The sequence below is a fragment of the Anabrus simplex genome, chromosome 3 (assembly GCF_040414725.1).
Source record: "Anabrus simplex isolate iqAnaSimp1 chromosome 3, ASM4041472v1, whole genome shotgun sequence".
In the NCBI taxonomy this organism is placed as follows: Eukaryota; Metazoa; Arthropoda; class Insecta; order Orthoptera; family Tettigoniidae; genus Anabrus; species Anabrus simplex.
The window spans coordinates 281,048,106-281,075,279 of record NC_090267.1 but is presented as its reverse complement, the minus strand read 5'-3'; the positions used below and the strand labels follow the sequence as shown (position 1 = coordinate 281,075,279).

General features: G+C 37.1%; 1 protein-coding gene across 2 annotated transcripts in view; it reads right to left on the bottom strand.

Annotated features, from left to right (window-relative positions):
* The window catches only part of LOC136866259 (protein will die slowly), a 184,000-nt gene that overhangs the window by 18,911 nt on the left and 137,915 nt on the right, over positions 1 to 27,174 (bottom strand). For both annotated transcript variants that reach the window (XM_067143062.2, XM_067143063.2), the window contains exon 7: positions 14,873 to 14,960. In XM_067143062.2, the coding sequence (XP_066999163.1) occupies positions 14,873 to 14,960 (88 nt within the window). The remainder of the gene's footprint in view (positions 1 to 14,872; positions 14,961 to 27,174) is intronic.

The window sequence follows — 27,174 nt, the reverse complement described above, 5'->3', positions numbered from 1 at the left end:
TCCTCATACTACTGAATGATGGGTACCAAAGGTTTCATTAATCAACTGACTCTTTGATTTTTTAAAATATGTATCGCAGAATACTGAAGACCTCACAGGTAGACCATGTCACCAGCAAGGACATACTCCATACTACCGGGAAAATCACACCAAGTCTTAACTCCTGCAAAACAGCCTATTTCAGGTTGCATTTTCCAAAATGACAAATAAAGCGTGATACAACTGATCATACTGGGTTTAATTGAAATACATAAAGTCCGTTAAACTGGTGGCGGAAGATGGTTACTCTAAACAAAAATCTTTTAAAAATTTACTCCTACCTTAATTAGTGTGCCATATTAGGACTTGTGTTTTGTAACAAACTGAAGGAACATAGCATTTTTTTCTTGTGCTACATTTGAACTTTTGTGGGATCTTAGAATATTTCCGAGTGTTACATTTGAACTTGTGTTTCGTAACAAACTGTGGGAACATACAATTTTAATGCCATATTTAAATTTGAGTTTTCCTCTCGTAAAGTTCGGAGAGGACATAGAATTTTTCAGTGCCATATTTGAACTTATAATTTCTACTTCATAATAATTATTCACGAACAGTGTCAGACTCTCTTCGAGTGCAGTTTAATTTTAATAATTATTTAAAGACAGTGCTGAACAAGTCTTCAAGTGTACGTAATTTTGACAATTATTTACAGACGGTATAGGACATTTCCGAGTGCCATTAAATGTGCTCAATTTATCACGAACATGCTAATATATCCTGAACTTGCAAAAACTGTGAATATTGCGCTCAACATCATGTTCTGATTATAAAATTGATGAAGTCAGTAAGTTAGGAACTATGATGATAAAGGTTAGTGATCTAATAGAACATTCTAGTGTGTCGTGCCAATATTAGCGGACTTACGTTGTGAACTAGACATTGTAAATTGCACATAATTTTTCCAAGTATCAATTTGGCTGACATACAATGTGTGGTCAGATATTCGGTTTAATTATTTTACTTTCAAGTGCTAATTTATGAACCTTTGTGATTCAATGAAGTGTTTGAGTCAAGATTCGAGTCTCAATTTCATTAACATTTGACATATCCTACTTGCAATGAATGAATGCAGTATTTAAAGGTCAATGTTAATTTATTTAACAGTGCTACAAGTGAGTTGAATGCCATACGGGGGACTTGTGTACATGTCACGCCTCACCTCTCAGTATTCTCGTGCGAGATCCAACACCGCAACGTGTGCACCTAGAAATTCGAGAACTTCCAGATCCTCCAGAAATTCGAGAAATTTTAGAACGTCAAGAACTTCACTTCCAGGACGGGCGTGGTTCCTGTCCAGACCATACCCAGTAACCACCCCGGAGTCCGGAGATTCCAACCTGCTATAACTCAACTTGTACAGTATAAAAGGTGATACGAATTTGTTTCCAATTAACAATAAAACCAAATTTTCAAAGGAATATAAATTCAATGAACTAATACCCCTTTCTGTACCAACTCCAATGCTTACTACCACCCCCTTAGAAATATTCCATGCTCTTCAAGTTAGTGTCAGGGGCCCAAAGACAGACATTGTTTCTTCCCGGTACAATACTCTCCACCTCTTTTTTGTACTCATAAGTTATTAGGATGGTATAAATAAAACTTAGGTAGAGTAATGTTTTAATAATTAAAACAGATGTAAGGCTTTTCAGGCATTTGCTCTATTAACCAGCGTTTCGTCTTAGGTCTGACACTAGACTCATCAGAGTGGATGTGTCAGACTCTACCCACTGACGCTCGGATGTATGCAGGTGAACTTATCAGAAGCCCTTATAAGAGGCACAATCTGGTAACTGCATACGGGAGATAAATCTCCACAATGGAAATATTGCCCACCTAGCAATTCCGAATGGAAAATTCTAAATTCCCATGGAGGGAATTAGATATTTTTCACCAATAGAGCATGTCAAAAATGTCAAAAACATATCAGCTGATACCAGAAAATCGATTGGAAAATAGGGTATAGTACTCTGATAATATGTTAAGGATTTAAGAAAATATGACTGTTTCACTAGATAAAAGAATATCAGCTTAGTGTATGAAAATAATTTTCATAAATATTTAGAAGATTTTTCTCCAGAAATTAAGTACAGTATGTAAACATGTTCAAAATTTGAAAGAAAAGCGAAAAAGGAAGTTTTAGCCTTGCGACACTCATACACGCAGAAGTTGTCTTAATATGTACAATATTTACAAATAAGATAAGGATACAATAATTATTATAATAGTAGTAATGCTAATGTTAATAATAATAATAATAATAATAATAATAATAATAATAATAATAATCGTATGGCCTCAGCTACCGTGTGCAGACATTTCAATTTGACGCCATTTGGTTGTCTGCTCGTCAATTTCGACGTTCCGTTTTACTCTAGGCCCACTAGATGGCAGACGGTGTAAACCGAAACTCTCTTGGGCGTCTATGGCTGAGATTTAATGAATTTTGTCGGGTAAACACCAAATGTGTCACCAGAGATCTTTTACATGCCAACATCATACGACATGGAGTGTCGAATGGACTTTTTCCGCCCTTCAAAAATACGACTGCCTCTGCCGGGTTTGAACCCGCTATCTTGGGATCCGGAGGCAGACACTCTACCACTGATCCAGAGAGGCAGTAATAATAATAATAATAATAATAATATCTCGGACAGATTGCTTTAGATACCTGGGAGAATGGATAACAAACAACACAAAAGAAAAGGTAGCTATAGATATTAAGAGTAAACAAAATGGAAAGGATGTTTCATATGACAAAATCACTATCCTGGAACTTAAAATTAAGACATATCAAACAGTGGTCCGGCCAGAAATTTTTTATGCAGCAGAAACTCTTAAACTTACAAGAATTGGGAATCTTGAAAAATTAGAAAAAGTTGAAAGAAGAATTTTGAGAAAAATACTGGGACCTATAAGAAACAACAATGTCGAATTTAGACTACGATCAAACAGAGAGCTATATTTAAAAGTTGAAAAACTGACAACTGTAATGAGGAAAAGAAGACTCCAGTTTTTTGGACACATTTATAGTCATAGGATATAAACTTCATGGTTTTGATCCGTATTGAATTGTGATCACAATAATAATTAAACTTATGTCGTAATGGTCCTCCTTTTTGATGCTATATTATGCAATGTTTACATTATATTTCTATTCTAGGAACTACTTTCGGCCTTGGCTGGTCATCATTAGCCTTAATGCAAAACTGTACAAACGCATCCAATAACTAAAGCAAATGTACAAACACACACAAATGACATTAAAAAGTGTCAAAAGGTTTTCTAAAATAATTTTAAAGAATGTTCACCAGATGAGTTTCGTCAATAAAATGTTAGACTTGGATAGATTTTTAGACAAACATGTTTTAACTTAAAGACATAATTTTATTGTTATACGACTTGTAAAATATTATAAGATTTGTCAATCAGGTTTACAAGCATAATCTTAATCCAATAGAATAGATTCACGAAGTTGAATGGAATGGAGCTGCAAGTGAAGCCCATGAACAGAAACTGGCAAATAAGTTAATTTGGGAGGGAGGATTTACACAAGTAGTACAAGAACCGACTCATCTCAACAACTTGCTAGATGTATTCTTGGTTAAACCATGGGAAATTGTTGATAAAACTGAGGTAATTGAAGGAATAGGTGACCATAAGGCTGTAATAATGGATGTAGGACTTGTACCAAAAATGCATAATAAGAGGGTCACACAAGACAAGAAATTATACAGAAAAACTAAAGTTGATGAATTTGGGACTTACCTTAAATCACAATTCAGTTGTTGGATAAGTGAAGGGAGTAATGTCGACACACTTTGGACTAAATTTAAAGGAATCATTTGGGAAGGAGAGAAGAGATTTGTACCTGTTAAGAAGGGTAAAATGACCTCAGACCCTGTTTATTATACAAGGGAAATAAGGAAATTAAAAAGAAAATGTAGAATAGTAAACAGGAAAATCAAAGAGGGTAGGGAGAATAGAGAAACTAGAAAACAGCTAATGAGGGAACTGAATAGAGTGAAAAAGGAAGCAAAAGAGAAATATATGAATGGCATACTTCAAGAGGGTAATGACCACAAAGGGAAATGGAAAAAGATGTATTCATATATTAGGAATCAAAAAGGAAAAGGAATCCAAATTCCTACAATGGTGGGAGAAGGGGGTGAACACTATTCAACAGATACTGCGAAAGCAAATCTATTTAGTAGGGAATTCAGAGATTCAGTAGAAGATTGTCAGGAGTTGGAAACAGTAACAGAAGATAGAGAGGGAGAGACACATAGGGAAACAAGAAGCTTCTCATTCACAAATGAAGATATTTTCAGAGAAATCCAACTGCTTCAGCAAGGAAAAGCAGCAGGAAGTGATCAAATTACTGGGGAGGTATTAAAGACAGTGGGGTGATACATAGTGCCTTATTTAAAATTTCTCTTTAACTATGTCATAAATAATAGTGTAATACCAAAGGAATGGAAGGAATCTATAATAATACCAATTTATAAAGGAAAGGGTAATAAAAAGAAACCAGAGAACTTCAGACCAATCAGCCCGTGATGCCCGTATTAACCCGCTGGGGATCCTGGCTCGATTCAGCTGTCTATTTACAAGAATATCTCTGTCATCTGGTTGAGTACTTTAAAGAGTTAGATGATGCCAGAGACGCTGTAAAATATTTCAAGGATCAAACCAGCAATGAACAGAAGGCTATATTGTATGAAGCTACCTGTGCTAAGGAACACTGGACCTCTGTATCTCAGTTTGTAACAGTGCTAGAAGGATCACACTATCCAACTGCGCACAAACTTGCCCCTAAACTAGACATTATAGTTGGAGTATTTGATTTAGTCAGAAAGTTAGTTTTAGATAAAGAAACTACTGTTGCCCTGAACCAGCTTTCAGGAGAAAGAAAAGATAAAGAGAGAAAAATCAAGAAGAAGAATCTGGCAAAAAAATGATCGAACAGGATCCAGCTAGAAAAACATTTCAAGCCACTGCGGCACTATTTTATCTTCCGAATGTGTTCAGCATTGAAGTGAACTCTACTTCAGTTAACGTAAGAAATTTCATCTTTCCGTATTGAACCAAGAATTACAATAAATAAACTTGATATTTCCACCTATTCAATAAAATTTTAATGTTGTTATTCAATTACAACATATTAAATTTCACAGGACTAGTTTCGACGCGGATTTGCATCATCTTCAGCTTTTTCGGAAAATAGCAACCTTAAAATTCATGACATGTCTTAAAATGTTTGGCATGAAATCCAGTTAAATCTAAGACCTTAACTCATTAAAAACTATTATGACATGTAAAAGACTTGCAAGTCAGTCGTATGATAAAAGTTCATTGGTTAAATGATATTCTTATGATCAAGCAGTTGTAGAGTCCTTAAATTTGTTGAGTGATAGATAAAATATTGTGTTCCATTTCACTACACCTTGTATACTGCTGAACCATCTCGAGAAACGTGAAGGTTGGTCATATGGAATTTTCTGCATAAAATCTTCTATGTCTTAGGCCTATGAGGTGGAAACATTAAAGTAGTTTCTTGTGATGTTTGTGAAACCAATGTTTCCTGGTTCAATGCGGAACCTGTAAATATATTAAAACGCGGTTAACGATCCAGTGTTGAATGTGTTATGGCTCTAATCAGCAAAATGATAAAGTAATTGTATGTAGGACTCACCTCAAAATGCCGTGAGACGATGCTATTGCTAGCCACGCTCAATGAACAATGAAGGCTCTGAGCAGGTTTGCATGATCGGACGTAGCTAAAGAGGGGAAGTAGGGGTGGGTTGAGACGATGTATGTGGGCCGCGCGCGTGGAGGGAGTCTGGTGGGCGTGGACTACGGAACGAATATCGGGAGAACTTATTGTGAATTATACGTAAAATTAAATTCTTGTTTGGAATTTGAACATTTTTTAAAAATGTTATCAGGAAATCGAAGAGAACTTTTGTAGTTTCAGATATATCATTGAGATCGAGGTTAGCGTTAAAATATTGGTCTATATGAATGTAACATAATTCAGTAGCGTCCAGCAATGGTCCCTTGCTCAAAATCTCTTAATATTTTAATGTCTTGTTCCAAGTTTGTAAAATTATGTCTTAGCTCATGGATATGTTGTCCCACAGCGGAGAATCTATTATATTTTACTGCATTAACGTGTTCGGCATACCTTATCTTAAAGTTGAGCCCAGTTTGCCCTAGGTAGGCGCTGCCACAGTCATTGCATTGGAACCTATAAACACCTGACCTAAGATAAGGGTTAGATTTTTTTACAGTAGCTGCATTGTGTAAAACTTCGGTACTTTTGTTATCTGTGCGAAAAGATATCTTTACATTATTCTTTTTGAATATATTAGTGACGCTGTGAATGTTGTTATTAAATGTGAAAGTTGAATAGGAATTATGACTTTGTTTATCTTTGGTGAGCGTGGTTTGTGGACGATGTTTAATCTTATTGATTATACTTAAGATGAAAGAAGCCTTGTAGCCATTGGCATAGGATATATTGCGGATAGTATTCAGCTCCTTGTTTAAATTAGCTTTAGTCATAGGGATTCTAAAAGCCCGGTCTACGAGGCTGAAATACGTAGCTCTTTTGTGAGCTTGTGGGTGTGTTGAATCTTGTCTTATAGTGACGCTAGTTTGTGTTGGTTTCCTGTAGATGTTGAAGGAAAAAGTAGGAGGCTGTCTCTTGATCGTTAAATCTAAAAAGTTAATTGATCTCTTCTTTTCAGATTCCAAGGTAAACTTGATGTGCGGATCTATATCATTGAGTTTACTTAAGGTGGTCTTTGCATCTATTATCCGCTCATCTAGAACTACGAATACATCATCAACGTACCTAGACCAATGGTGTATGTTACTGAACGTGTTTCCGTTATCTATCGCGGAATCCTCTAAAAAATCCAAATAAATTTCTGCTAAAATCCCCGAGGCCGGAGACCCCATTCATAGCCCATTTTGTTTATAAATTATACTATCAAAATTAAAGTAATTATTGTCTATTAACAACCTTAATAAATTCATGAAGTCCTGTATCTCTAGTACGCTTAGGTGACTGTAAGTTTTCAAATTGTTATGAATGATCGGTATTATCTTACTGGTATTAACACTTGGAAACATGTTAACCACATCAAACGAATGTATTGTGTGGTAGGGTCGTAGTTCGAAATCGTTCAACTTGTTAACTAATTCAATAGTATTCTTAATTGATTTATTAGCCCTAAATTTATAATGTTGTTTGAGGAATTTCTGAATAAACTGTGCTGTGTATCGCAGATTAAATAACATGAATTTCGAAGGCTCCTCTATCCTCCGTATGTTTGCAGATGGATGTGGGGGACAGAACAAAAATTTCTCAATGATGTGCATGATCATGTACTGGCTTGCAAACTATGCTCCACGCCACGAGGGAAGTCCATGTACTTTTTCCTGTGCCAGGACACTCCTACATACCGCCAGATAGGGTTTTCGGACGGATAGAACTTGAACTCCGTGATATTGACACAATTATCAAGCCTGAAAGATATTGGGAGGTCTTTGGTAACCATGGAACAGTATTCAGAATGGGAAATGATTGGCCTGTATATGACTGGAAGCTTGTGTCACAACAAAGCATGAAGAAACCTGGGCAATGGCATTTCAAATTTGCAACAACAAAGAGATTAATCATTACTCGAGAGCTGACTCCATCTGCTCCTATTCTAGTTAGAGGTGAACCCTGGTATAATACTGACATAGGAATGTCAAAGAAGGTTTTTAAATCAAGTGTGAACGTTTCACGTTTACCTTTACCATTGATTCCCGTTGGTGTCCCATTAAAGGAATAAAAAATTGCTGATGTAAAACGGCTGCTGGAACTTCATTTTGGTGATCGGTGGGAGGAAAATCCTGATTTGCAGTTCTACAGTGCGGTAATTAATCGAGATACAAGTGATGAAGTGTCAGAGGATGAGTTGGAGGGGGGTATGATGGAGGATGCTGGTGAGTTGTAAGAATTGGAAACTTGCTTTCTAAGTGTTAAACAAATGTTATTTAATTTAGCTTGAACTTTATTCTGAGAGTGCCACACAAACATAAATATCTGACTTTTGTATGCTTATTCATTAATAAAAGCTGTTTTCAGTACTATATCCTTCAATTTAATTTTCAACTCAATTATTACTTTTGTTGCAATCGTATTACTCACTAACCATGCTTAATACTGTGCAATTGCGTTTCTATCCTCATTTTAGAATCAAAGAGTCTCTTGTCCAATGTGTTTGTTTTCAAATTGTATCTTGTCCATACTTTAGTTTCAAAATTACCTTTGTTCAAATTAATTTCTCAGATTATAGCAGAACTGATGAGTCTGTACAGACAATATTGAGAAAAAATATAACTGATGACACAAAGAATATCAAGAAAGTATTTCCAAGGGGTCTGGTAGAGATTTTAGTTCTGAAAAACGTTTTTCGTTATTTACCACAAATTTAGGAAAGTGGACAAGAGTCATTTTGAAAATAAGCTACTCAATTATTCTTTATAACGAATTGCATCAATTGACCTAATTTCATTGCTAAAATTATCTACCCCTTCATTTACAACGTAACAGTAATCATCACCATCATTATTCCTCATAACATTCCACCATTCTTCATATATAACTCATTTATTTCATATTACACATCTCATGTTTGACCCTGTATTACAACAATATAATAATTCATCTCAACTTGACGCATGTTACTCTCTCATCGTTAATCATCCAAATATTCTACTTGTTCTCAAATTTTCTTCAAATTCCAAAAATTATCTTATTTTGTCTTCCTACGACGTTATAATAACCTATATATGATCTCATTTCATCTCAGCTTAACAGTACATGCCCTAATGTAAACCTAATGTTAACCACAATATTGAATAATCTTGCATTTACACCAATTAACCCCTTTTCATTCAACATTGACAACATTACTAATGTTAACCACAATATCGAATAATCTTGCATTTACACCAATTAACCTCTTTTTATTCAACATTGGCAACATTACACACACAAAAATTAAATCATCACTGGTTAATCACTTCCTACTCCAATGGACTTGTCATTCAGGTTAGATGATTACCAAATAACCTCTGATACTGTAAATTCAGTTGACTATTCACGTAACATCACTCCTTTAGGAAAACTTAAAATAGCACTTCATATGAATCTTTCAAGTAAGGAATATAAATACAAAATGGCACTTTCCAAACAAATATTATCTGAATTACTCACGAGGAGAATGAGCTTAGTTATCTTTTCTTCCTGCTTTCGTTGTTGCTGTCACTTGTCCAGCTGGCTAAGACATGCGGTGTTTGGGTTCACGGCATCGTATCAGCCTCTCGGAAATGCTAGGGATGGTCTTCGATCATCTCCGGTCCTCATGGGCTTGACTTGTCGTTCATGTCACCATCATCTAGGTAATATCCACCTCTGCTTTTCTAGCATATGACATAGTTGGTTTCTTGCGAGGTGGAAATAGAAAAGCACATCAACATGGTCATTTCCGTCATCATCTGGATACAAAGCCTGCTATGATCTATTGATAATCTGTGACTGCTGTGTTTTAGAGTCAATTTAACCGTAATATAATCTTTCTATGTCTTGCGCAACAGTTGATATTATTCCGTAACTTATTAAGATTGAATTCCTTTCGTTATGTACGTCTTCTCGCCGGTATCTCATGACATAGCACTGAGGTAATCTGCCAATTAGACCGCGCAGTTTTATATTACAAAATAGTAAGAATTCTCTACCGCCGATGATTTGTACTGTCCGTGTAGACATTTAATATTATTTATATTTAGTTATATATTTCTTTCTTCTCAATCAGCCTTCTTCACTAATTGATTTGTGTAGCGCTCCGCCAGTACGTCTCCAGTGAAATAAAATTTTTCTCTCAATAATAAATTTAAACAATATTCTGATCCCGTCTTTTCTCACAGCCTTCTATAATTCATTCCCTTCTTTTACCTGATGAAAACATAATTCTTTTAACATTTATGAACACGTTGATGTTTTATTTCTGGCGTTCTTACGGCATAGTCACCATTTTTGCTCCAGATAAACTTCACTGCAAACAGTGAAATGGAACATTATTCCTCCTGAGTTATTTTAAATATATTTTTATTTATTTATTAGAATATAACTTCTCACTGTCCTTTGCTATGTTCCAGCTGAATTTCTTTGTTTTCTTTCGATATTATGTTACGCTCATTTCATATGTAAGATATGATTATATTTTCTTTGCTTGCTTGAGGATGTTGTTTACACTTTTTTCTTCACTCTTACTAGAAATATACTTTCATGTTGGCTGAATTATGAATACCTTTGTATGTATCATCCATGTCTCTGATTTTATATACGTTATTATTGAATGATCTACTTATTACGAATGGTCCATTGAATAAATGCATAAATTTTGAGAATATTCTAGCCAATATGGTACATTAGAAACCGTCAGTTTCTTGATTAATACAAGGTCACCTTCCTTCAGCTTAGGGTGGAATCTCTTATGTTGGACTCTCCTTAGCTTTCTCTGAGACTCTCGATACATCCTCTCTCTGACCAGCTGATTGATCTGATCTTGATTTAGTCTCCGATCATCATCCTGTTTGATTACTGCGTACCATGGTCTTATTCGGTGCATGTTGTGGTGTACAATACTTGGTACTAGTCCAGTCGATTCATGTATAGTATAGTTAATACTGTTTTTGATTATCCCAATTACATCTATCCATTTCCAATGGCAATCTGAACGGTATATGCAACAGAATTTCGCTATCTCCTTCATGCATCTTTCCACAGGATTAGCAGCTGGGTGTCTTATTGAACAAAGTTCTGTCACTGCCTCTTGAAATTGCGCTGACGTGAACTGAGTTCCCCTACCTGATAATATCTTTCTTGGTTTTCCAATTCTTGGCAGTATGTGCTTTATTAATCGCTGTAGCACCCGTTTTGAACTGGCTCGTTGAATTGGTTGGAGCACTACGTATTTTGAAAATGTCCATAACCACAACTATAAATCTATGTCCCCTTTTGGCTCTTGGTAATTTACCGAATATGTCTATTCCATAGATTTATTTCGCGCTCTATGGAAGTATTGCCTTTGGTTCGTACCTTACCAAATAGTTCCCATGTTTTACTTTCTGGCAAACATCACAGGTCCTCACTATGTTTTTCACTGATCTCCTTATTCCTCTCCAGGTGAATTTTTCCAATATAACTTGGGTAATCTTCTCTATACCTCCATGTCCGGTTATTCTGTGTACGTGCCAGATCATCTCTCTCTGCAATATAGAAGGTAACACAACTCACATCCTTTCTTTATCTTTCCCTATTGAAGCCATTAACAGTCCTTGTTTGATTGTATATGTCTGCATTACTTTTGCTTTTGCATTATCATCAGGATCGTCGTTTTCAATTTATCTATAATTTGCCTCAACTTTTCATCTGCCTGTTGTAAATTTTTCAAATTTTTCCAATAGTTCTTCATCCTGTAAGATTAACTCTATTTCATGGATTTCCTCCTCTTTTTCGACAGGATTCTGACTTAGAGCAACTGCCAATATATTAACCTTTCCTTTACAGTGTTCAATTTTGACTTGGAACTGCTGAGTGAATAGCATTCATCCAGTTATTCTTTCACTTGTCATTGCAGCTTTCAACCTGAATATAAGTGCCTTGTGGTCTGATCTTACTATTATCTGGTATCCATAAATCATTTTTCTCCACTGTTGCAATGCATAAACTATGGTCAGTAACTCCTGCTCAGTGGTCATGTAATTTACTTCGTGGCTCCTTAGTTTCCGACTAGTAAAGGCCAAATACATTCGCTTCTGGGGATTGTCTTTCTCCTCTTGGTATACAGTAGACACGCCCCTATACCTACAATAGAAGCATCTGATTGAATTATAAACTCCTTTCCATAATATGGATAATCCAATTTTATACTTTCACCATCAATGTCTTCATTTCCTGGGATGCTTTCTCCGCTCTTTCGTCCCATTTCCACCTGTTGTTCAATTTCAGTAAATCTTGTAACGGTGCTGCCGTCTGGCTACAGTCTTGGCAGTGCTCTGCGAAGAATTGCATCATTCCAAGGAACTGTCTGACTTGTTTGATCCGTTTTGGATGTGGAAATTGGTTTATTGCCTTAATTTTCACAGGATTTGGTTATACTCCTTCACATCGATCATGTGTCTGACGAATAATACCTCTTCCTGACAAAATTTTGACTTCCCTAAGTTTATCTTAAATTCAGTTTCCTTCAGGTTTTTTAGTAACTTCGTCAGATTATCGCAATGGTCTTGAAATGTCTTGGTTGCTAAAACCAGGTCATCCACATAATAGATTAGGAATTCCTTTACCTCCTGCGTTAGATTCCTGTTCAAGGCTCTTATTAGGACTGCACAACTATTCCTAAGTCCGAATGGAAGTCTTAAATAGGCATGTTTGATTATCAAACATAAATCCGGTCAATGATCTTGATTTTTCCTCCAGGATGATATGGTGAAATGATGCTGTAAAATCCATGGTAGTAAAGTATCTCATGTCTTCGAATTTCCTAATAATGTCCTTGATTTTCGTAACTTGGTTGTATTCAGGTATTGATTTTTTCATGTAACTGCCTGACATCCAAGCATATTCTAAGTTTCCCGCTGCTTTTCATCACAATAACCAATGGATTTAAATATGGAGTGGATGTTTTAACTATTATACCATCATCTTCAATTTTTTATCAATGTCTTGACTTCTGGGAAATGCTTTTCCGGTATGCCATATAATTTACCCCTGTATGGTGTCCAATCATTTACCAACAATTTGTATCTGAAATTTGGAATCTGCCCAGGTTTATTTTTAAATACTTCTGAATATTTTTGTAAAATCTCATTTAAGTTTTCCACTGGCAAGATTTTAGCATTGGCAACAGGCTCTCCTATATTCGGTATCTCAGTTTCCTCTTCCATAATTATGACTTTCTCGATACTATTCACTACTTCCATTACTTTGTCTGGGGAATGCCATATGATAACAAATATTTGAATATGTCCAAGTGGGGCATGTCAAATCAGGAACTGACATGTGTGTCACTATGTGTATCAGTCATTGCTTGATGTACTATATGTGAGTGTATTGTTCAGCTGAGGATGACCCGAAATTGGGGGTCGAAACCGGTACTATAGTATAATAACTATAATAAACAAGTATTGATAAGGTGGAATTCCTTTCCTATTTATAATTGTGTAGTTCGTCAATATGGATATGAAGATTATAGATTACGATAGAATGACTATACCGAGCCCTCAATGCCATATGGAAGGATGAAAGGATACCTGAAGATTGGCAACAAGGAAGCATTGTACCATTGTTCAAAAAAGGAAATAAGAAATGTGAAAACTATAGAGGTATAACCCTATTATCGCATGGGCTAAAAATAATGGAGAAAGTCACAGACAAAAGACTGAGGGATATAATAGAAACAAAGTTAGAGGAAGAACAATATGGCTTTAGACCGACTAGATCAACAACAGACTTGATATTTACAGTGCGAACGATAATGGAAAAACATCTGGAAAGAAACAAGGAAATCATCTTTGTATTTTTGGATTTGGAAAAAGCTTATGATACAGTTATGAGAAAACATGTATGGAAATGCTTACTGAAAAGGAATGAACCGAAATAATTAATTAATACGATAAAAAACTGTCGTATCATGAGAGTAAAAGCAGTGTACAAGTGGGGAGTGGTGACTCTGAAACATTTTATACAAAAAAAGGTCTCAAGCAAGGAAGTGCACTGTTGCCATTATTGTTTATTATTATTATTGTGCTTTTACGGCCGCATTGGACCACTGTAGTCAATTTCTGTCCGGTCTTCTATGATATTGTTTATTATACTGATGGATGAAATCATAAAACGTGTAAAACAGAGTATCAGTAGTGATGAAGTGAATGCTTTGGTATTTGCAGATGATGTGGTGATTTGGGGAAAAGGAGAAAAGGAAGCCAAAGGAGACTGCACATTTGGAGTGAAAATCTGGAGTTTTGAATGGTAATTAGTAAACAGAAAACTGTAGTCATACACTGCGGAAAAGAGAAAAAGAGAAGCCAAGTTGAACAAAGATGGAGAACGGTTTATATATCTGGGTAGCATTAGTAATGGAAGTAATGAAATTAACCCTGAAATTTATAACAGACTAAGGTACAACATTTATCATCAAGTCAGGGAGCTTTTATGGGATGACTAAGTATCCAAGAGAACAAAATTAACATTATATAAACAGGATTTCATACCAATTGTAAGATACAGACTAGAAACGCTGGTAACTAGCCCTAATAAGAGACAAGATAGTAAGATCCAAGCAGCAGAAATGAAATTTTTAAGAACATCGGTTAAAAAGACAAGAAGCGATAGAATCCAAAATATTAAAATCAGAGAAGAGCTAAATATAGAACCATTAGTACAGACATACAGAAAACAAGACTGAGATGGTTCAGACATGTAAAAAGAATGGGAAAGGGGAACGGGTAGCAAGAAGGGAATTCGAAAGAGAAGTTAAGGGAAAGAGACCACTTGGAAGGCAGAGAAGGTGGATGGATCAGATTTGAAAGGGCATTAGAGAAGCTAGATTGCATGTGGCGGAAGTAATAGAGCAGGAAAAGTGGGAGGACAGAAAGGAGTGGAGGAGGCTTGTTAACCACACCCAGGCGACTGGAGTGGGACATTGATGATGATGATGATGATGAAAAATGCAGAACATATATTTTCAGTTTAGTTCTTACATACCTGTGTGTCCCTGGAGTTTCTGAACTATCTCTTTTGTCTGCAAGTTCCAGATATAAACCATATTGTCCTCTGAGCCAGATACAATCCACTGAAAGCAAAACATACTTTTCTGATTAGAATGATAAAGGGTAGAATAGCTGAGCTTTCACATTTTAATGCTACTGGTATGCAGCACTAGAACATTTTGATGATTATAATGAACATGACCATTCATTAGTTTCATACCGTAGACCATTAATATAAACAATGTATTTGTTATGCAAAGGCTAACTTAACTAGATAAGAGATTGAAGATGCATGATGTTGAGTCAATAAACACATAACTAGTTACAATGACTTTCCTGATAACTCAAATTGTACTGTTTGTAGGGTATACACGTCATAACAAGGACAAGAACTCCTGGTCTTAAGAATAGAAATATACTCCAGAGATTTGTTGGACATGGATGATCTGAACTCTGTTCTATTTTTTCTTCACAAGGCTGAAATCAGGTTCATTTCTGCATTGCTAAAGGGTATGGTGAGAATAGACAGAATTACTCTAGAAATTCGGTTATACTTAAGAAGTCCATCGGCTCCACGACTTCTTGATATTTGTGCACAACTGGAATCGCTTGCAGCATCATGATTTGCAACCAAAGTGTCATCAACCTGAACTCATTCACCACCTCATCTGTGGTTTAATTCTCTTCCTTGCATAACATGATAGGAAACTTTTCCAAGAATAAAACAAATGGAAGAAAACTGTGCATCTTAAATTTTGTCTAACCTAGCAACTTGACCATGCTTTAACACATCAACCTTGAGTGGAAACTTCTTGAGGATGTAGTCACAGGCAGTACGAAAGTAGTTTCTCACTGATGAAAAGAAAAGGGATTTAGCTGTATTCTGGAGATCATTCACAATGTTGGAAGTCTGAATGCCAATAACTAACTTACCATCACTTAAATCATTGCATCCACCATGTGCAATATTAATATCACACCCACATACAGTGCACAAGCTAAATTTTTCTCCCTTTCCTCATTTTAGTATGGACGTAAAATCAACAGAATATGAATCTTTAAATGTCTGGAAGTACTGCTTCTTGCTGGATTTATATTGCGGATTCAAATAAACTATTTTAAATAGTTATATTACAGTATACATTCAGACTAGTCAATACGGACCAGACACAATATTAAACTATCATGGTTAAGTTTATTAACAAACTGAAACATCAAAAGGAACTTGGACCACTGAACGTCACATAAAATTATAACATAAATATTCAAGGCAGTAAAACACTTCATTAAAACATGTCAAAGCACACAAAATTCTTAAACAATTAAATGAACACGACAGCAACCTCGTGAACAAGGGATATGCACATGGCAAAAGACCTACACACACACATGTGGAACAAATGTAATTCTTCTTCTTACTTACAGCTTAATGGGCTTGTATATGAGTTAACTCGCGAACCTTTCTACGTAGAGGATCTCCGTTATCACCTACCGCTACCAACTACACCAACATATCTACAGTTCATAGAGAAATAACGAGCAAAGAAGAGAGACATATGGAGCAAATTTTACTCAACAGATGCAATAATTTACAGACTGGTAAGGAAGAGGATATGAGCTCAGACACTTGATTACACGCTCTGCAATGCACGGATTTCATTATAAGTTGTGTAAAACTAAGAAATTCCATAAACCAGACACGAACTGTGTATGTGAATGTTGTGGTAAGAGCTGTGAACGTTATCATGCCATGATTTATACTTGTCGGCACGAATCGATGACAGTCTTCTGCAAAGATGACTATTGTTGTGTTATTAATAGAGACAAGAATTATAGGCACTAAAAACAGTTAAAATAGGCAGGCATATAGGCTCTTAAATTTGCCAAAATAGGCATTTAAATAGGCACCAATGTGTAAAATAGGCATGAAAAAATTACTTATAATTTAATAACAAACTCAATTACTATAAAAGGAATTTATACAAGCAACGTTTCAATGATTTCCGGTAAGAAACATGTTCTCCTCGCATGCATAATATTTTTGTACTGAGAGAAAGATCTCTCAATATCACAAGAAGTGATTGGACAAAACTTAAGTGAAGTCACTTAATCTAGTTTTATTTCGCTGACAGCCGCTGCCTTCCCAGAGGTTCGGACAAAACTTCCCCTGACTTCTTCCACAATCCTAAATAACTACTAGGGGCATGCCACTCTTCTCCAACTTGGTGATTGCTCCTGGCAGCTTGTTGAAATTTGAAGATGCTCCGGTTTATGCAGGGGCATATTAGTTGCCAACATTGCAGTGCATAGCTCTGAAGAAAATGGTTGTTGGTCGCTGCCCAAAGTGGACTGGTAGAAAGGCTGCGTAGATACAGATTTCTGTACTCGTATCAGATGCATCGCAGTATTTCTAAGTTGATCTGTGTGGTATTTTTCTCACATTTGATCTGAAAAATAATAAAATTGACATCAATTACATTGCTCCTATATCTTAAATTTCTACAGTTGGGATAATTGGCAATAATGCTTAGTATATATCATGCAATTGTTTCATAAAAAGACTATTAGAGATGATGTTTCTAGAAGTACAAAACTTTAAAGCAGGAACAACAGAATTAGTAATTTACATAGAAATATGTCCTTAAGGATTTTCGGTTATAATTTGGCAGTATCGTGTCAAGTTCACTGAGTGAAAAATATAATAAAAAAACCGTGGAACGATACTGGAGTAGCGTAGACGAGAGATCCGTCCTTTATGCTTGCCAAGGACCCACCAAGCTGGCCCTAGCAGTATTTTTACTTATATAGAAGAATGAAAGCGAAACTTAAGACACTACAGCACAGTGGTAAAGCCAGAGGGTCTCTACACTTCAGAGAGCCTGACAATGAATAAAAAAGTTGACCTTCAAGATCTCGAAAAAAAAGGAGAGGAGAATCTTAAGGAAAGTTTTAGGACCACAGAAAAATACTAATGGGGAGTGGGAGGAATAGAAAAATGATCTCTAGAAATACACTGAAAAAATCACTGTCACCATGCGAAAGCGAAGGCTAAAATTCTATGGGCATCTAAGAAGAATAGGTGAGGAATGGCTAACTAAGAAAATATTCAAGTACATCACTGGATTAAAAGCTTCGACGAAGTGAGTAGAAGAGGTAAAATAAGATGCAATAGAAAGTGGACTTACAGTGGACATGATTCACAACAGAAAATAATGTAGAAGCTGAACGTACAACATCAAAACATTCCAGGAGAAACCACCAAAATGTAGACCCAAATTGGTCATATCTGAGAAAGAAAGGAAGGTTAGAAGTGAAAGGATGAAGAGGTTCTGGGAGGAGGAGAAGAAGAAGAAGTAGCAAGAAGAAGAGAAAGCCTTAGGTTCAATGTGGTCCACAGACGGCCAAATTCGGAAACAAGAAGAAGATGAATGAAAAGGGAGGCACTAAAAATCTCAGATTTGTGAACATTTTACTTGTTTCTATTTGCCAGCTTTGGTCAGCCAGGTCAGCTGTCATGAAGACTATTTTCTGTCGCCTGCAATAGATCCTGCATCATGTGTGACCACAAGGCCGCCACCCTCGTTGAAAATTAAAAACCGCGTAATTTGAAACTGTCGTGTCATGCGCCCATAAGCTTATTTTTGTCACAATTTAGTAAGACTCTAGAGGGAATGCTAGAGGCTTGTTAACCTGGGAGCTTACGTCCGTCAGACTCTCTTTGCTCCCTCCCCGCCCCCAAGCACAACGGTTACTAACCGAACCGCACCAATCCAGACCAACGGTCTTTTCACTGGCCTGGTCCTGTAAAGATAGCCTTGGCAACCTTGTAAAACACGCTGTAGCATCGTCCTAGCCAGGCTACATTGAATGTGCAATCTGTGTTTCGCAAAGGCTTAGCAGAAGTGTAATAGAATTCACAAATTTTTTTTTTGGAAGTTGCTTTACGTCGCACCGACACAGATAGGTCTTATGGCGATGATGGGACAGGAAAGGGTTAGGAGTGGTTAGGAAGCAGCCATGGCCTTAATTAAGGTACAGCCCCAGCATTTGCCTGGTGTGAAAATGGGAAACCACAGAAAACCATCTTCAGGGCTGCCGAGAGTGGGGTTTGAACCCTCTATCTCCCGAATACTGGATACTGGCCGCACTTAAGTGACTGCAGCTATTGAGCTTGGTTCACAGTTTTTTAAAGGGAGTTTTAAAAATTGCATTTCAGTTGCAAATCTCTATTTTCACAGGAAATGAATCACAGTTCAAAGTACCGATTTCATTTTCATCCATTCTGTGACAAGAGACTGCCGGCATTCTAACTCCTTGTTCGGTAATTTAATGATTATTTATATTTTAGCAATATAAAAGAATAATTGAAAGTTCACGAATAATACAGCATTGCAACAAAACAACTTGCCACAACACATAAATTAATAGGCCTATATATGCTACAATGAAATGCGATCATAGTTCTCAATCACAAAGAAGATAAAACGAACTTACCTCCTTACTGCAGGCTTGACAGACTACCCTTCCATCCGTAGTGAAATTGGGATCCCCTGTGATCCACTGCTTCAGCCAGTAGGATTTCGACGATTTTTCTTTGGGCATTGCCGCAAACACACTTCTTTTTTCTTCTTCCACTTTACAATAAATCATAACATGTTCCGAACAATAAGCGTACGCGTACAACAGTTCGCATTGAAAGGGAGGTACAGGGCATATGGGTTGTGCAACATAGTTCGACGTTGACTGGTTCTCGCATACATCTTAGGAGGCTAGAGGGGTTGAAGGCTTTGAGGTTAAATTGTTCCTTGTTTCTCCTGATGGAAATTTCCCTAGAACTATTTATGATGACTTCTGAGAATTCCCATTTTTGTTCGTGGGGTAAACAGATATTGGAAAAAGAGAAGATAATTCTGTTGAGCACACTAGCTACAATATAATGCACTGGAAGAAAATCGGCTTTTTAAAAATACATCAAAAGGCATCAAATAGGCATTTATACTCCACATAGGCACAAACTCCTGAAATAGGCATTTAAAAAAAAAAAGCTAAAAAGACCCTAAAATGGATTTATATCTCAAACGCCTACGTTTCTGAACACAGGAGTAAAACAGGCAAATTCCCATCTCTAGTTATTAATGTATTGTCTTTTGGCCATTGGCTGCAATAAAATATATCATTATTATTATTATTATTATTATTAATGAGCTTCGTTAACAGCCGGTATACCCATTCACTGGAACGAATGTAATTAGTCCAACGAATACAGGAAACTGCGAAGCACTAAGTTATAACACAAAAACTCGAACACCTCAAAAAATTTATCATAACCTTAAAAGGCCAAAACATACATGATTTTAGGATGCATGGACAATCAACATAATATGATTCTTTAAATGTCTGGAAGTACTGTTCGTAAACAAAGAACAACACTCGCGTGGTCAAAGAAAATACACAACAAGCGAACGGAGCGGAACGAAGAATTTGCGGAGCAGAGCCTGTCGACACCTAAGATCCAAGTGATAAAAATCATTGTTGTCCATATTGAAGATACTGAATGTAGGATGCTAAATGGTTTATTTTGTCATCTATTCAATACATATTAATGTATAAATGTATAAATATGTATTGAATAGGTGGCAAAATAAACCATTTAGCATCCTACACCTAAGATCCACACGGAAGAACTGTTATCCCGGGTTTAAATTCAATTCCAATAACGACACAAACATCACATGGTTAAGAATACCAATCGTATCAAAGAATGAGTTATTGACTATCGTGGACTTGCCTTCGACCAAGACAGAGCGTGCTAAGATGCACGCTAACAATCGATTGTACAGAAATCAAGCAATTATCAAATGTTGTTTAAAATTTTTGTCCACAAAGTCGTAAAATAACACCGGTTGTCAGATATGCGATTGTCTTCTTAATTACTCTCGGCTCGTTGGGATTTCGGGCAGCTAGCCACTCCAATTTCCAGGATGCCAAAAAGGTTTGACATAGCTGAGAACAAATATCAGTAGCACGTACGTTCATAGGTGGACGGGGGAAAAGTGCCGCTTCCTTTGCAGCTTCATCAGCATGTTTATTTCCTCCAATACCAACATGGCTAGGGAGTCACGGGAAAGTGATTCTACTGTCAGCATCACACAACCTGGCTAGAAGTACATGAATCCGCCGCACCAGTGGGTGTTGTGTGGAATAAAGATGTCATAGACTGCATAGAACTTAACAAGTCGGTACATACAAGATCTTCATTCTAATATCTTCGGAGACAAAAGAACAACCTACAATTTCCCCAATCTTAGGATCATCTGTAAAGCCATGTCGTGCGGCTGCATCCTGGTGAACGAAGTCCTGGAAATACCTCTGATGAACAGAGCCGTATATCTGGCCATGGATGTACTTCACTATGGGTCTGCTCGAGACAACCGCTGATAGCCACATCTAAATCATGACACAAGCTATCAGTATAAATGTTCCGTTATTGGACATTACAAATTTTCCAGCTAACTCATTCCTGATTGCCAGCGTTTTGCCCCAGTGTGCTAAGTTGGGCTCATCAGTTGGTACATAGCACACCCACCAAGATGCATGGCTAGTGCATACCGTGGAGGCCACTGCGTAGGCTACTTGGAGCCACTGGCAGTGCCAATGCACTATGAGAGACTTTGTCTCATTACCAAAAATTGATGCCTGCATCCCGAAAAGCTGAAAATGGAAAGCTGTATACTCCAGTACCTATTGATTACATAAGTGACAAACGTCTGCCTCGATTCCTGCTAGCCTCCAGGGTCGACGGAAAGAGTTTCCTTGACGAGAATCCTTTTTGTGATCAGTAATGCAGTAGAAGAAATTGTTGCAGGTGAAATCGAGAAGATGCTAAAGCTGCATGATGGATCTGTGCTTATGACAGCAGAACAGTCCAGACTGCTACTAAAGGCCAAAATGTTCGGAAAGGTAACAGTCAACATCAAGATTTACAAATCCCTGAACTACTGCAAGGGAGTTATCTTGCACAGGGATTTAGTTCAGGTGTCGGATAAAGACATGATTAGGAGCCTAGTACGTCGAAGTGTAACCAACGTAAAGAGGCGTGTTGTTGACAAGCTACTCGATATGGGCGTTTCATCCTGACCTTCGATGCCGAGACCATGCTTGAAGGAATAAAGGTTTCTATGTATGCACCAACTGTTTCGCCGTACATTCCTGTTCCAATGAGGTGTTACATCTGTGTTAAAGATTCGACGACCTGCAGAATGTGTGGGAAAGACAAGCATGTTGGTGTCGACTGCACACTCCAGATGCCGAGAGAAAGTTGCAATCCATGGCTGCTCCAGAGTTCTCCGCCTCCTTCGCTGAAAGGGCCGCTCAAGTATGGATTACTCCAGAGAGCTTTGCACCATCATCGATAAGTTTGAGTAGCCAGCAACAAGCATCAGTAACCAAAAAAATTGGAGAGCCCAAGAAGGTAACTGTACTTCCTGGGAAACCACAATGTAGTCACTACCGACGTTGCCTGGGAAGGGCCCTTCTCAGGAACGATCGGCTGGGAAGTCATCCCCAACAGGCTGGGGGTAAAGACTTCCCCAACTAGGGCTGGAAGACTTTCCAGCCTTCCTACCAATGCACAGAAGAACAAGTAAGAGAAGGGGAAGACCCAGGGCTCCTCTAAAAAGTCAGCGAAGAAGCCTTCTCCCACCCAGACGGGGGTCGCCGCATCCTCAAAGACATCCGGCAAATCACCCACCGGATGATTTCATCCATGCATTTTGCTGAAATGGTTGAAGTGACTTCAAAGTTTGGCAGAAAAACAGTGAAACCAGTATCCGTAGCAGATTACAATCAGCATATGCATGGAGCAGACAAAGCTGACCAATACCTTGCTCTATACCCCTTCATGAGGAAAACTTGTAAATGGCAAAAAAGGTTTTCTTCTACTTACTACAGTGCAGCCTCTTCAAATCTTTCCATCTCTTCCAAAAGTCCATTCTCCAGACAAAAATGACCTATCTATAGTTCATATAGACAGTTCCTAGACAATATCTTGAAGGCCATAAACCTCCTGCCCCTTCCCAGTCTTAGTCCTGACCCAAGTAAGAACAGCCTCTCCAGCCCTCTCTGACAAGTCATCACTAACATCCACTTCACCACATTCCATTCACCGGCCCCTTCCCAAAGAGCACCAGCTAAAGATCTTCCATCACATCTGGATGGAAAAATGAGTAGCATGTTCTGTTAAACTTCCCAAAAGTGAAAAAACTGACCCTTACCCAACAAAAAGATGTAGAGTTTGTCTGAAGAATAAAAAAAAAAATATCTGACACAAGATGGTACCGCAGGAAGTGCAGCATCCCTCTGCACCCTGGAGCATGGGACACCAGATATCACACCTTAAACTTATACTAGAATTCCTTCCCCAGGTATGTTCTAATTTTCACATTATTTCAAAGCGTAATATAGTAGTAAATATTTTTGTTCCACAGTACAGAAGGTAGGGCTGGCAGGTAGGGACTGGGCTGGAGGATTAAATGCCCTGGCAAGGTCCTAGTAGTAGTCGAAGTGTTAAAAGAAAACTATATATAAATCCAACTTGTCAATACAACAAAATGTATCTTAAAGGAAACAGTAAGTAAATTCACATAAATGGTACATGTTTCACCCCATTGGGCCTTATTCAGCCTTATAAAACAAAACAGAACACACTAGAAACACAACATTAAAAGTCCTATGAAAGATTAATCTTGAAATATTTTAACTTTTAATATGTAACTTTAAATCCTTGTTTAAAAACATAAAAAACACACCATATAGAAGAACATACACAAGCACTCAATTCTATAAGTCTTAGTGTAAGAAAATTGTGAACAGGGTTATAGGTATCAATTTGGAAGATAGCATAAAAAATAATCGTCATATAGAAAAGTCTTGAGAAATTAAAAAAAAAAAAAAATTGCTAGTACGGAAAACAAAAGAAACATAGCAAAACATGAAACTGATAGACTGCTAAACAGGTCAGCCGTTAACTCTTACTTATTTGAGTTTGGGTCACAGAAACCAGAGTGAATTTTCGTTTATTAATTTTCTTTGATCTATGATAATATAAAATATATCCAGCACTATGTAATTTCATATGCTGTTGAGTTTGAAAATACAGTTATTCAACCCTTTGCACCCCTTGGAAGTCCAATATTAAGAAATGGAGAAATTGTATTTTAGGGATTTAAATGAATGTTTTAAAGTTGAGGTTGTATTTTATTTTGTGGCTTAAAAAAGAAACAAAAAAATAGAGAGAGAGAGAGAGAGAGAGAGAGAGAGAGAGAGAGAGAGAGAGAGAGAGAGATACATTGAAATATGAGTTACGCTTGTTCAACCCTTTGCTATTAGTCTTACGTCGTACCAACACAGATAGGTCTTATGGCGACGATGGGATAGGAAAGGCTTAGAAGTGGGAAGGATGCGGCCGTGTCCTTAATTAAGGTACAGCCCCAGAATCTGCCTGGTGTGAAAATGGGAAACCAGAGAAAACCATCTTCAGGGTTGCCGACAGTGGGGTTCGAACCCACTATCGCCCAGATGCAAGCTCACAGCTGTGCGGCCCAAACCGCACGGCCAACTCGACCGGTGTTCAACCCTTTGACCCCTTGTAAATCGAATTTCCAAAAATGCAGAAATTTAATTTTAGGTAATTGCTGTATTTACTCGCGTATTAGACACTGTTTTTCTTCCACTTTTTTTTGCTAGTTGCTTTACATCACACTTACACAGACAGGTCTTATGACAACGATTTCTTCCACTTTTACAGCCAAAAAACATAAGGTGGGGTCCAATATGCAATAACCTCAAATTTTGTGCCGTGAACACATGGCTTCTAGGCTGTAAGGAGCTATAAATTATACATGTAAACATTCTACACTATTCTTTAACAAACCTATGAATGTATTTGAGTTATATTGGCTATTTTTGTTGGAAGGCAGTTTTCTAAATGTAAAAAGACAATAAATGGTGAACACGACTTTTAGGCCTACATATAAAATAAATATAGTCAGTTTTAGTTACTCATATCACATCATTAGTTTCATCACATTAATTAAGGGTGTACGGTCGTAAATACTTGCTACAAAAATTCATCTCACTTCATACTCAATCCCGTAGAGAAAAGGGATAAGCGTATCGTATTATCATATTATGCAATATTGATAGAAAAGAACTTAATGGCCAGTCATTTGTGTCTGTCAGTTGAGCAGTAGGCCTACTGCACAGTAAACCAGAGTAAATATAATCACTGCTTTCATTTGAATTATCGTCTTGTGTCGCCAACTTCCCTGCTACTGGCATGTCGTCATTCCAAATGATGTCATCTTCACTGCCATTTCATCAGCCAAGCACCGAGAGCATTCCCGTTTTTTTGAAACTTTTAAAAATAGTTTCATCCCCGACTATCGAGTCCAAACAGTGAGAATCTATTCCCAAATGGTTTCTGGAGATATTTTGTGTATGTGTAGTAGAAGTCTCTCCTTCCAAATACAGACGTGCTGCAAAAAGCATGCCAAACCACCAGCTGATAACTAGCGTATGTTACGAGTTGTACTTCCGAATGTAGTACATAGCGACTGGAAGCATTCTTTGCATAACTGCTGCTATTGAAAGCCAAAACCTTATTTTTAAGTATATTTCATGCTTGTTTTCCACATTTATGACATCAGGATTTACCTAAACAGCTGTAAATGAGATAAGAGAGATCGCATTGTTTAGGATAGATATGCTACGAAGTGCCCGCATCGTGCTAGAAGTTCCATGACGGGAAGATTAAAAATAAATAACAGGAAAGTTTGCCGCATTTATGGATATCTACAGGTGTGGCAGTAATGCGCTTTAATAGCATAATGTTTAATTTCGTATGATCGTTGCCTCCATTCTTTTATTAACGCATAGTATGTTTTGTATGGCATCTCCAAAAATCGTTAAGTGGAGACGTAAAATTATTATTTTTAAGGTACGTTGGCGAGTAAAACAATAGTTATGATTGGATTCTTTTTATCGGATTTTAAACTTAGTTCTAACAAAAAAAAAAAACCCCTATATTGGCCAGAGTTACGAGATATTAAATGATCACTTTGTTAATGATCTTGCCTCCTATATTAATAGCAAAAACCGTGAATATTTCTTAACTGAAGTAAACTCATTTCCTCATCCTGAGGTGAAGTAGCTCTTTTTAGACAGGCCTCCAGTGAAAGGGAGTTGCTGTACCATTTTTACCACATATCAATCTTCCTGCCATTCATAAATCTCTGGCAATACAGTACCGGAAATCGAACTCAGGCTCCCGAGAATGGCAGCTAATTGTGCTAACCATTACGTTGGCAGACATTCTTAACTACAAAACACGACACATATAAAGTTTGTAAAAGTTTCAAACAAATTTATTTAAAAACCACCATTCCCATACTTAAAAATCTCTAAGATACAAATACTACATACATGTTAAAATGGGACATGTTTTGCTTAGGCTTTGTAAACATCTTCAGCCATACTTAATCTAAAGCTAAGTCAGGGCCCTGAACTGGGTTTCTCATTAAAGTATAATAATACAAGATAAAACAGTCATAAAATCTAGTTTGTGGAAAAAGCAATATTCAAATGCAAATAAAATTCAATAATGAACATGTCATAGTATTATATGTAATTGGAATGAATACTAGTGTTCATCTAAAAAAGTACACATTAGTTATTTGAAGAACGACACAGTTATAATGACCAGACATACATTTGGATTGCACAGATTGACTGACATTAATGAAGCGTGGATTAAAGGCTATTCGCAATGATTTTTATATAGATGACTGCTTAAGTGGAGGAGACATTCTAGAAGACGTGATCGCGCTACGGCGGCAAATACAAAGTATTACTCAAGAGTGGTGGAATGCATTTGAGGAAATGGAGGTCCAACAGCAAAGAGATCTTGCAGGATTTGGAGAGCAAAAGTGACGAAGGGACTTTCCTGGTTTTAGACAAAGGTGAAGCTAGTAAGACTCTTGGACTCCTCTGGGACTCAGCACAAAATTGCCTTAAGTTTTGAGTTGAGCTGGCAAAGCAGTCACCTAGATCCAAAAGATAAGTCGCTTCCAAAATCGCACAGATTTTTGATCCACTAGGACTCGTGGGTCCAGTACTGATCAAAGGGAAGTTGTTGATTCAACACTTAAGGGTAGATGGATTTGAATGGGATAAGCCATTGTCTCGAGAGCACCTTCAGATTTGGAATGAGTACTATACGTCATTAGAAAGACTGAACAA